Raw genomic sequence first — 12904 nt, forward strand, 5'->3', positions numbered from 1 at the left:
GCGGGGCAGACAGAGCCTACAGTCTTGTAAAGACTGATAGGCCACGTTCAGCTATTTGGCTTTAAGATTGAGATTAAAATAGTGACAGGTTGCTAGCCCATCGCCTAAAAGAAGAATCCCAAGTTTATAAGCCTACCCCTTAGTCGGCTTTTACGACATCCATGGGAAAGAGATGGAGTGGTCCTATTCTTTTTTATATTGGTGCCGGAAACCACACGGCACATTTTGAGCACATTAATTCATCCTAAATAGAATCAATACCTCCTATGTCTGATTATCTTCCTAATTAGATATCCTATTCCTAATTCACTATTAGTAATATAATTGCCTCCAAAATAAGCTTCTTTTTGCATTTAAAAAATCTTATAATTGTAAACAAAATAAAAATTATTATGTTTTTTTCGCTTCCTGTAAAGATGCCTATTTTGAGATAGGAGTTATTGATACTTCATCGTCGATATGTAACCGCATGGCGAGCGTCGCCTGTGGAACTTTCCTTAGTCGAATTGTCCGCGCCTCCCGTGCAGAGCGATTCACTGAATATGTTGCGTCGTCGTAATATAATTTGCGTTTATTTATTACGTGAATATATAATATCTATTGCTGTATTGACTGTATCTATTGTGTGTGTGGAATAAACTTATTTGTGATTGAACTAACCGGTTTTTAGTGGACACACACTAGTGACTTTCTTTCACCTCATACATACATTCTCTATATATGGTGACCCTAAAAAGTGTGAACCGCGTGGACTTACTAGTGCGTGTTTTTGGTAACAGTGGACTTTATTTTTCCTGACAATGGCGGGACATTTACGTGTTCTGTTGTGTAAAAATAATTCCAATTGTGTGACAATGCAAGCAGGACAGTCCGCGGTACCAGTGAAACCCGACGGGTCGAAAAAACCCGATCCAACCCCTTCTGCAAGTGCTATTATGGGAGAGATGGCGCAAGTTTCTATTAATAGTAGAATTCCAGAGTTCTGGAAAGACCATCCAAGAGTGTGGTTTATCAGACTTGAGGCGGTTTTGGCTTCCCAGAAATTATCAGATGCGACCAGGTACGATATTGTGGTCGCGAAACTGGAGAAATATGTTATTACTCAGGTTTCTGATTTACTGGTCAAGCCTCCGGAAACAGAGAAGTTTGCTGCTCAAAAGGAGAGACTTTTAGAAATTTATGAAGAGTCGGAAGAGCGCCAAATAAAAAAACTAATCAGTGATATAGAATTGGGGGACCAAAAACCGTCCCAATTACTGAGACGGATGAAGGACTTGCCAGGGCAAAAGATACCGGATGATACATTGAGAATTTTTTGGCAAGGACATTTACCAGCATCTGTGCGTGGCATTCTAGCAGTCACTGAATCCAAAGATCTAAATATTTTAGCTTCAGTGGTGGATAAAATTATGGAGAGCCACGGTAGTGAAAATTGCGCGTCGGAAGTAAGAGCTTCAACGAGTTCGTGCAGCACGGACGTTATTTTAGGCGAGATTGCCAAGTTAAATCTGAAAATCCAGAATATGGAGAGATCCCGGAACAGGCAGCCTGGAAATAATGCTCCTCTCTTAGAATCTAGTAACTAAGTGATTGATCTCACAAGTGAGACCTCACTATGTGAAATAAGAAAACAACCTACAACTATTCGGTTTAGTCACAACAAATGCAGAAAACTGAGAAAATTAAATAAAATTATTAAAAAAAATAAAAATCAAATGAATATTAACAAGAAAAAGTCTCATATAATAAAATCTGGGATCAAAATGTATACAAATATGTGTACTTGTTTAGATTTAACCGAGTGTAAATTGCTGGAAAGTCAGGAGTTATACAGTGTCGACACCGAGACCTTAAAGGAACAAATCTCCAAACTTGAGGAAAATGTATCCAATCTTTTGGAAAAAAATACTGAATCTCTCGGACAAATCTCCGATCATGTCATGGCTACTGAAATATTAATTAAAGATGCGAATTACATTGAGGAAATGATTAAATCCGCAGGAGACTTATGTACCTGTGGAATATTTAATGAGTCAAGCAAAAGTAGTACTGTAGTTCCCTCTCCATGTCTTGGGGACTTGTCTAATAGAGTGCTGGAGAGTGTCGGTGTTGATACCTGTAGCCCCCAGAACACTGTTATTTTTTCAGACAGCATAGGACGCAACATGGGTAAACTATTTAGTGAAAATTTAACAAACAAAATAAATTATTGTCTACCCAATTCGAACTTCTCACAAATTATTAAGAGTATAAAAAACACACAATTGAGCAACACATCCACAATTGTTATAATGGTTGGAAATAGTTTAAATATTAGTAAAGAAGACCTTATTCAGGGTCTAGGTACACTGAATAATTTAAATGTATGTAAAATTATTTTTTGTGCTTTTCCTTATATAATTTGCCAGACGCCAAATAGAAATCAATTTATTCATATAATTTACTGGTTTACAATCAACAACTTACTGTTAAATGCAAATAAGACCCAATGCATTAAGTTTACACTTCCCAATGTGCGGCAGGCAAATGTAGATATTAGTATAAGTAATAAAAGATTAGATTTTGTTGATAGTACTACTTTCTTAGGAATAACATTAGATTCAAATTTGAAATGGAATGCTCACATTTTAAAACTTTCTAAAAGGCTTAATTCTGCAGCCTATGCTATTCGTCGTATTAGGCATTTGACAGATGTGGCAACTGCTAAGTTAGTATATTTTAGTTATTTTCATAGTTTAATGTCTTATGGTCTACTGCTTTGGGGAGCAGCAGCAGACATACAAACTATTTTCATTCTACAAAAAAGGGCAATTCGAGCTATCTACGGCTTAAAACAAAGAGATTCACTTAGAGTTTTTTTCAAAACCCTTAATATTTTTACATTGCCCTCACAATACATTTTCGATAACATTATGCATGTTAGGAAAAACTTACGACGCTTTCAAAAAAGTAGGTGAATGTACTAGTAGATCACTGCGGAACAATTACAAGTTGTCGATCCCAGCGCATCGGCTGGCTAAGGTAGGGAAATCATTTCTGATTAATTGTATAAGATTTTATAATAAATTACCAAAAAGTGTTCTTGAAATGAATGATAGAAAATTCAAAAAGTACATTAAAGATGAGCTTTGTAGGAAAGCTTATTACAGCACGGAGGATTATATTAATGATAAACATGTGTGGCCCGAGCTTGACATAATAGCCTCTTAAATGCTTGTGCATTTTTGACATGGTGTTGACATAATTTGTACAGTTGTGTACATATTTTATTTTATCTTTATTTATTTGACGAAATATTCGTATTGAAATAACTAGTTCTACATTCATTCATGTTTTTTAATGTAGACAATGTGTATTCGTCCATGATTTAGATTTAAGAGATCTATATTTGTACATTGACGTCCGATGAAAATGCTGCAGTGTAGTTTGTTCCGCCGCTTCTTCTACACATGCGCTTTGGAAGCGGTAGTAGTTATAATTAGATTTAAGTGTTGTGACGTCAATAAGTGATACCTTGTATCCAATTTTGAAAATAAATCTATTCTATTCTAATGGGAGAGGACGTCGTCGATTCAGTCGCTCGCAGTCGCGAGGTAGGACAACCCAGAGCAAAAGGTCAAACCCAAATTGGCTATGTTTTTACCATTTTCTATACCAAGATAAGGCTACCAGGTGTATCGAACCTTGCAACTGGAAGGAGTCTGCTGCGGAAAACTAGAGGGAGTGCAGTCAGCGGCGGATGATTGTACCACGAGCGAGCTCAACCGCTTCATCGTAAGAGACCGGAAATCGGGTATGAGATTTTTAATTGATTCTGGTGCTAATATTAGTGTTCTCCCGGCGAAAATTGTTGTGCGTACCAAAAAGTGTGCGGATATCAAATATAGGTTATATGCGGTTAACGGGACGAAAATTAAATGTTATGGAACTAAAACTTTGGTGTTAGATTTAAATATATATGGACATTCGTAGTAGCTGATGTTAGGCAGCCTAAGCCTATATTAGGTAATGATATTTTGTCACATTGCAAATTGTTGGTTGATTTAAGTAACCGTAGATTAATAGATAATGTAACGACTCATAGAGTTGTTGAATCAATTGTAAATTGGAACGAATCATCGTTAAACACCATAGACAATAATCATCCCATCTATGATATCATCTCACAGTTTCCCGATATTACGCGACCGATGTGTGGAATAACCTTATTTGTGATTGAACTTACCGGTTTTTAGTGGACACACCCTAGTGACTTACTTTCACCTCATACATACATTCTCTATACATTACAGATATATTGCAACTTTAGAATTATAGAGACCTAATCCAATATTTTGAGATTTTGACTTTCCGTCATAGAATGACTTAAAACGACCATACCTACCAACTTTTATTAAAACAAAGGCCTATTTGCGCGTGAGAGGAGCTACGCGTACCCCAAACAAAAAAAAGTTTATCACAAGTTTGTACTGTTACACTGTAACTTGTTTTGAAAATATTTATATGAGTAATAGCACTCATAAATTTTTAATAAAAGGACACACCTAAAACGAAAGGGGATAACGTCCACAGACTTATAGAAAAGGAAATTTAAAAAAAAAAGTCTGGATCTATATACACACCGTACCAATATGTGACATTATTTAAAAGTGCCAGAAAAAATGGTTAACCATTTACTGTATTTGAGCTGACACATGACTTCTATATTGATATTAAAAAAATACAAGAGCAGTGGGGGTACAATTATAAAGACGACGAACACAAAAATAATGTTTTAGTGGAACGACATCAAGGTTCAGAAATTTTGTAAGATGGAGCTATTAATATAAAAGTTCTTAGACCCAAAATGAGTTCATAATGGTCAATTTAAGAAATAAATGAAAAAAAAATGGCTAATGCAGAAGATATAATACTTACCAAAGCATTTTCTCAAAGATTAGATTTAAGTGAGAATAAAAAGAAAGACTTATCTACGTGATCTCATTAATAACAATTTTATTCCTAGTTATTACGCAGATTTTTATAAAACTATAATTTAATTAGTACTAGATTTTGTTATTACTTATTATAATATGTTATTAAAATAATTATGTGATCACAGAGAACTGAATAGAATAAAAAATTTCAAGTATTTTTCTACAGTATTATGTACAATTTAATTTAATCAGTAGAAAACAATACGATTCTCTCTATAATTAGATTTTAAAATAAATAACTGAAAATATTATTGTGATTGATATACTGTGTCATGCGACTGAATCTCGAATGTGTTTGATTTCATAAATTCCTATATGAAACATGGTGTCAGGTGAAAACAATATAAAAAAGATCCTTAGTGTTGTATTTAGTGTAAAACACAAAAAGAAAATAATATAATATTAGTAATAAAATATCTATATGTACTTCATAGTTGGGGCAGCTTGAGGTCGGCTAAGGGGTGCTAAGAAATAAAAGATAATGGAAGACAACAAAATGGAAAAAATAATGATAGGATCCATAAAGCCGCCTGTGGGATATACAATAATTGATGGAGACTCATGGAAAAAGTATAAGCAGATATTCAACCTATATTTAGTAGCAACAGGGTTGGAAAAAGAAGAGGATGAAAGAAAAATTGCAGTTTTCCTATCATGTGCAGGAGACGAGATGCTGGATGTATACAATGGATTAGGAGTGATAAAGAGTTGGAAGGCATTAGAGGAAAATCTGAACAATCACTTTGGTACCAAAAATAACACAGTGGCCAATAGTTACAATTTTTTTAATTTAAGGCAAGAGGAAGTAGAAAATGTAGATCGTTTTATTACAAGGCTTAGGAATGCAGCTAATAACTGTGATTTTAAAGAAGCAAAGAGATTGATAAGAGGTATGTTAACAATAGGAGTAAAAGACGTTAGTCTCAAGGAAAGATTATTATGAGAAACACATAAGAAAAAAACTGACAGAGCAAGCCTGAAGGGCTTGCTCTGTCAGTTTTTTTCACCCCCTCACAGCGCCTCAGTCCCGAGCGCAGCTCTCATAGGCAGTCCACCTTAGAAGCTCTTGCAGAGCGGTTGCCTCCATAACGTTATAAATCGTGTAAATCTATCCAGTAAATAAAACAAGTTGTTCATGTACATCCATTCAGTGAATAAAGCTAAGTTTCCTTAAATAATATTTTTTTTTAAGACTTTCAACGCTGCCCGCGTAACATTTGGTGGCAAAGCCGTGGGATCCGACATCCTAAATCAGGCTCGCTCGTGAACTCACCCCCGGATCCCGTAAAATCCTAAATAAATCCAAAATAAAATAGATAATCCAGTGCAGTGAATGTAAAGTGTTCATAACATTTGTGACTGTGTCTAGTAAAAGGGACCACTTTGACGATTCTAGTTTCCGAGTTATATGCATTTTTACAAAATTTGCCGAAAATATGTAAAATGGATTTTTGTTACTAATCGGTTATTAATACCTTAAATATCATTTTGTGTAAAATAATACCTGTATAATTACAATATTTCAATATCCTAATAGGTCACGAAGTTTAGTACCAAGGGTACCACTTTAAGGTAATATTTTACAGGCGAAATATTTTGATTTATTTCGATCGCTGTTATGCAGGGAAGTGAAATAATAAGTTGAGGGTAGGATAAGGGGGGCGGGGGGCGAAGATTGGGCGGTAAGCGTGGCGCGGCGCGCGCGTCGCTCACTCAGTTAGCTGGCCGGCGCGTACTCGTACGCACATGTTAGTTGAGCATTGCCACGCGCCGTAAAACATCGTGATTTTTATCTATGCGAGCTGCGAATATACATTGTGTTTAAGTACCAAGTTTATAACGTCACATTTCATCATGGAAGACGATACTCAAATTTTGTTTACTGAATATGATGGCGATCAGCAGCAAACACTACAAACAACAGCTTCACATTCAGCACAGACATCGACGACGAAACCAAAAGGTAAGTTAAATCATTTCATTTCATAAAAATAGGTGATTATACCAAGGCAGGTATACCAAGAGACAGTAATAATAATACTCCATCTGTTTAGGTAGGTATTTAACATACTTTAAACAAAAAATTATCACAATCAATACATAGTAGGTATAAATTGGAGTCGCCCTCCACGTCTGTCTGTCTCTCTGTGTCATTATAGTAAAATATTAGCGTCGCAATGGTTTATGCGCGGTGAACTTAAATGCGCAGAGTAAAATACTTATTAGTTTTTTACGTTGCTGACAAACTGAACGGTAATAAGTTTATCTATTTATTATTTAATAGCCCGATATTTCGATGATATAATCGTTTATAGGTACTGTTTTAGGCATATTAAACACGTTGTTAAGTAGGTAGGGTATATAGATTTATTTTTGGTGCGCCTATTCAAAACCTACTCGAGCGGCTCGCGCGCTTTGAAGGTCACGTGGTGGCACTAGCGGCGTCGTTGTCAAAGCTTTTATGATTTGGCGCGGGAGTGCCAGTGTAGGAAAACTCCTTCCAGCGTGCTTAGCAATCCTATTTTAAGTAAAAAATAGTTTTTTTTTTGTTACAGCACAACATAAAGGCACTCAAACACGGGAAACTGAAATAAGGTTTTCCAGTACGTGCTCAAAAAATGAGATTGTTTATTCCACTCGGGACTTACCCCAAATAAATAACTATCCCGGTCAGTGCATTTCAGATCCTCGAAACGAAGATGTAGCCAGAATAATTTTATATGAGTTGGAGCGTTTGCCTGAAAAACACCGCATTAGTGCTTTTGCCATAATTTTCAATGATATAAAAAAAATTCACGATGAAGTGTCTTCTCAGCCTGTTGTTACTGATAGCAATACTCGTGTAAACGCTGAAGAGGCAAGGAAACGTGACTTACAACAAAGAGTTTTAAGAAACATGGCGAGAGTGTTTGGCGATGAGGAGTTAAAGTAACTTTTGTGTAGGTATGTCACGTCTCACGCTCAAGTAATAGTTACTTAATAAATTTTGTAGTCTCATATCAATAGTGTTTCACCAATTTTTTTTTTGTTATAGATGGAGCTTCTCATGGAAAATTGGAGTGTGATTACGGTCAATGCACAGACATAGATTTAAGAAATTTTGAACAGGAGTATTTAAAATTCATAAAAAAAAATTCTGATGAAGAAAATCATGAGCCTCCTATCGATGATAGATGCGAAATAACTGGCGTTGAATTAGTTGTACCAGAAGACCCATCTCGTAATTTTTTTTCTGATACTGACGATTTTCTCAACCAATTGGAAAACCATGAAGAACAACGGATATTTATCGACGGTTGCGGCTGTGCTATGTCATGCCAAGAAAAATTTCCCCGTGAAGCTGTGCTACAGTCCAGATTAGAATCACAGGAAATGAATACCAAATGCGACCTAGGCCATAATCATTTAAATTTGTTTACTATGGGTGCTCTTAATGCTCTAACTCGTCAAGGGTCCAATACTCTTAAAACAAACAAAAACAAAACAAAGGTAAGGAAAGCAGCTCATACAACTTTTTTTTTTCAAGGCATAGCTGTTTGTAAGAACTTTTTTCAGTTTGTTTATGCATTAGGGGAAAAAAGATACAAAAATATTAAGAGCAAAGTACTTAAAGGAAATTTAGCAACAGTGTCCTCTCCTCATAATTTCACGTTGATAAGAACCAATAATGCCCAGCAAACAATTGATGCTGTATTATTCAAAAAATCTTTCTCAGAACAAAATTCATTAGTCTTGCCAGGCCGCGTTCCAAGTTTTCATAATCCTGACTTACATATTTTACCCAGTTCAATGAATAAACGATACGTGTATGATAAGTACCAAGAAGCGAGCAAATTGTCCGAAAGAGATGCTGTGAGTTTAAGAACTTGGTACAGATTATGGCAAACCTATGCTCCAAATATTGTCATTCAAAAGCCTCGAACGGACCTGTGTACAAAATGCCAAGAAAATATTACAGCTTTAGGTAAAATGCAAGGCTTAGATGAAAATGAAAAGCGCGGATTGATTGAAAAATCGTCCCAACATTTAGATTTAGTTCAAACTGAACGTGCCTATTACAAACAATTGATTGACACGTCAGCAGATGTATTCGGAAACCGGAAACTAGGGCAAAACCAGCCATGCTCATCGCCAGGAAAAATGCATTACTCGTTTGATTTTGCGCAACAGGTACATTTGCCTCATAGCTCACAGCAAGTTGGACCTCTTTACTTTTTGGCGGGATATAAAATCGGTTTGTTTGGCATAGCCGCGGAGCCACTAAAACAATTTGTGTTATATATCATCCCAGAAGCTTGCAATACTGGAAAAGGTTCGAATACCGTAATCTCACTCCTAGACCACTTTTTCAATAATTTTGGGCTGGGTGAAACAGACGTCATTTGTCATGCTGATAATTGTAGCGGTCAAAATAAAAATAACTTCATGATGCAGTACGCATTATGGCGTACACTAACGGGGAAACATAAATCATTTCAACTTTCTTTTTTGCCCGTTGGACATACCAAATTCGCGCCGGATTTATACTTCGGACTATTTAAAAAAAAGTTCCGTCTTTCCAATTCAAACACAGCCAGAGATGTGTTGGAGTGCGCCGTTTCAGCTTGCCATAATTCAGACACAGTTACGGCAGTTCTTGTCGGTAATGAAACTGGTGATATAATGAATGTGCATTCATACAATTGGGCCGATTTCTTTAAAAAGAAATCTCCGCAAAGCGTGACACAGCTGCTCTCTTACAACCATTTCAAAGCGTCTATTGATGATCCTGGAGTCCTGCATTGCACCAAAAAGTTTGATGATCAAGATGTTAAAAACGTCGCAGTTTTTAATTCCACTTGTGATTTCACACAAAATGCTAGTCCGACTGTAATACCTCCTTACAAGGCTATCGTTTGAGCGACAACAGTATTTGTTCCAAAAAATTCGTGTCTATGTTTCCCCTGAGGCTCAAAATGTCTTGTGTCCAGAACCTATAAAAATCGTTGCAATAAGTGCTATAGAAGATCCGTTACTTGACGTCGAAATGCCGCTCATAGATACTGAATCAGCCACCCCGTCGACGTCGGCGCTCACAGTAGTGGAAAGCCAAAAACGAAAAACACCCAAATGCGGCTACTGTGGTGAAATGGGCCACAGAAATCAAAAAAGGAGTAATGTATATTTTTGTAAAAAAAGAGAACTTGATGAGCGCCTTGAATCCAGTTAACTGTATTTACCAAGTAAAAAAATGTGATTTATTTTGATTATAGTAAGTACTTTAATTTGACAAGTTGTTGTGTGTGATTTTTTTATTTTTGTAAACAAGTAAAGTTTAGTGACAAAGTGGTACCTGACTTAGTATATTAATTATTTTTTCCTTAGAAATGTATAAAATGTAGAAGAAACTTACTTTAATGTTGAAAAATATTTACTTTACTATTTAACATAGTGACAACACGTTATATTTTATTATAAAAACATGTTAAATAGTAGTTATTTTACTTGTGACACTAAACTTTACTAAGCCCCCCAAGTGGTACCCTAATTATTCTTCCATAGTAAAATGATCGTCAAACCACTAAACTTAAAACACGATAATTTCTCTAAATATTGCATTAAGTATCGTTAATTATGTTTGGATCTCTGTGCTAAAGTATATTTTGGCTAATTTTGTGATATAACTTAAAAAATATATATTATTTAGTTGATTTTTGTTTATGAGACTGATTAGAACTGATTTATAGAAATGTTAGTATTTTCGATTAAAAACATAGAAAATACTGGTCTTTTTTTATTTTTTCCCTTCTATTATTGCCTAAAATATATTACCATAATTAATAATTCATTGTTTAAAAGGTATTTTCTTAAGATTATGAGTAATTAAGATACTTGATTTTTTTCCTACTCCTGCAAGTTCTTCCTTGACTACCTTCCAAATCATTATAGTTATTGAGACCATTGATGCCTGAATTTAATCTTTGATAATACTAGATTAGCTTGATACCAATCATTCCATAACTTCCTAGTAGAAGTGTATTTTTCACGAGCATAAACTTTAAAATCAATTTTCTCGACTCGTACATTTTGCCTACTGCATGTTTAAAAATGTATAAAAAAATAATTATTGCACCTAGGAAAACGATTCTTTTTTTACTGAATAGCTAATTTTACCTAGTTTTAGGAGATATTAATAACTCCATACCGGTAAAGTGGTCCCTTTTCCCAGACACAGTCACATTTTATTGCTTGTTACTTTAGGGTTCTGTTAGACTTAATTTTTTGCGAACCAAAAGAATTATTGTAGCATAATCATCATCTTATAATGCCAAAAGTGCCTAAGGTTGAGGAAGGCGAGCTATCCCTTAAAATCCCTGATCTAACAGCTAGTGATACGGAAGAAAAATCAAAATCCGGCCCCAGCTCTCCTCTTATCACAAGAAGGACCACAGCCGCTCTCGCGATGTCTACTTTAGAATTAAATGTTATTTTTAAATTTATTAAATCATACGATGGTAGTTGGGAGACCCTTAATTACTAGTTAATTGCGATAATGCTTTAAACTTAGCTACCAAAACTCAGAAACCCATTTTATTTAAATTCATTTTAAGTCAGTCAAATGGCAAAGCCGAAGTAGCATGTTTTATAAAAGAATTTCTATCCTGGGAACAACTAAGAGAATTCTTAAAAACACAGTTCAGTGAGCGTAAACATTACTCACATCTTTTAACCGACCTTCAAGAAAATACGAGTAAACAAGGTCCTCAAGAAACAGTTAATGTTTATGCTCTGAGAACGGAAACATATCTCTCTCAATTAGGTACTTATCGAAATATCACTTTCTACTTCTAAATCCAAAGAATTCCCTGGCCGCACCGCAGCCATGGAAGACCTGGCACTTCATCACTTCATAATGGGGCTCCATCACCATATATCCAACATCAATGAACAAAAAAATGGACATTAAAAGTTTTGATTCACTTTTTAGATCTCTCAATCGTTAATTCTTGGAGGCTTTACAAGAACGATTGTGTCGCAAATAAATTTCCCAGAAAAGACACAATGCCACTTCTTGACTTCCGCATGGATGTTGCTAACAGTTTATCATCTTTACCCGATCGTAGACCAAGAGAAGATTGCGACGAAGATATAACTGCTCGAGTACCTCGTCGGGATTATAAAATATATAGGCCATCATTAGCACCCACGGAATCAAAAAGATATGATGGCTATGAACATTACCCTATTAGTGATGATATAAAAGCGCCGAGATCTTGCAGATTAGAAGACTGTAACAGTCGATCTAAAATAAAATGCGAGAAATGTGATGTTTATTTGTGTTTGTCTCGTAACAAAAATTGTTTTAAGACTTATCATAAGAAGTAGACTGATTTTCTCTGTCTCTAATTTTTTTGAAAGCTTATTTGTCGGTTGCATCGTCAACCAAGAAATTTCGGAGCCCTGGGCCCGGTTTCTACTTATTAATAAGGCTGATTAATGTTACTAAATATAGTTCCTAAAAAAATTGCCGAAACTGTAACGGTTGATCTCTTTAAAATTTATGTTATAAGAATAAATACTTGGTATAGTACAAATTATTACTAAAAAGAAGTTGTTTTTTATATTTTTTTACTATAAATAAAGAGTATATCTCAGAAACTTGTTTTATTTTCATAATTCCTGAAGCTCACGATCGTGAGGGTCTGATTGTGGGAGACCAGCACCAACAGGATTTTTTTCATTATTTTTCCTATCTGTTATGAATGCTAACAAAACGAATATACCACATTTTAACAGTATTTAAAAGAATTTCATCTCTCGGGTGTAAAGGTTTATAAACAAGAAGGAGGTAAATACAGCTTTGTGCCATTTTATAGATACAAGCCATTTTTCATACTGTCACTGCAAATCAAAAATCGCGAATCTTGCCTGTGCATCAAATGTTACAA

The 12904-nt window shown here is 35.2% G+C and overlaps 3 protein-coding genes across 3 annotated transcripts; all 3 read left to right on the forward strand.

The window, feature by feature from the left end:
* The first annotated feature begins 854 nt into the window (after positions 1 to 854).
* On the forward strand, positions 855 to 1586 carry LOC132903130 (uncharacterized). Its single transcript, XM_060950500.1, has one exon. The coding sequence runs from the start codon at positions 855 to 857 to the stop codon at positions 1584 to 1586; it is 732 nt and encodes a 243-aa protein (XP_060806483.1).
* A 3511-nt stretch (positions 1587 to 5097) lies between these two features.
* LOC132903054 (uncharacterized) lies at positions 5098 to 12530 on the forward strand. Its single transcript, XM_060950313.1, has 2 exons — positions 5098 to 5866; positions 11944 to 12530. Exons 1-2 carry the CDS (start codon positions 5458 to 5460, stop codon positions 12339 to 12341), a joined length of 807 nt encoding a protein of 268 aa, XP_060806296.1. The 5' UTR covers positions 5098 to 5457; the 3' UTR covers positions 12342 to 12530.
* Positions 6328 to 8109, forward strand: LOC132903055 (uncharacterized). Its single transcript, XM_060950314.1, has 2 exons — positions 6328 to 6939; positions 7532 to 8109. The coding sequence occupies exons 1-2, from the start codon at positions 6831 to 6833 to the stop codon at positions 7906 to 7908; spliced, it is 486 nt and encodes a 161-aa protein (XP_060806297.1). The 5' UTR covers positions 6328 to 6830; the 3' UTR covers positions 7909 to 8109.
* Positions 12531 to 12904: the final 374 nt, after the last annotated feature.

Source organism: Amyelois transitella, chromosome 21 (genome assembly GCF_032362555.1).
Source record: "Amyelois transitella isolate CPQ chromosome 21, ilAmyTran1.1, whole genome shotgun sequence".
Classification (NCBI taxonomy): Eukaryota; Metazoa; Arthropoda; class Insecta; order Lepidoptera; family Pyralidae; genus Amyelois; species Amyelois transitella.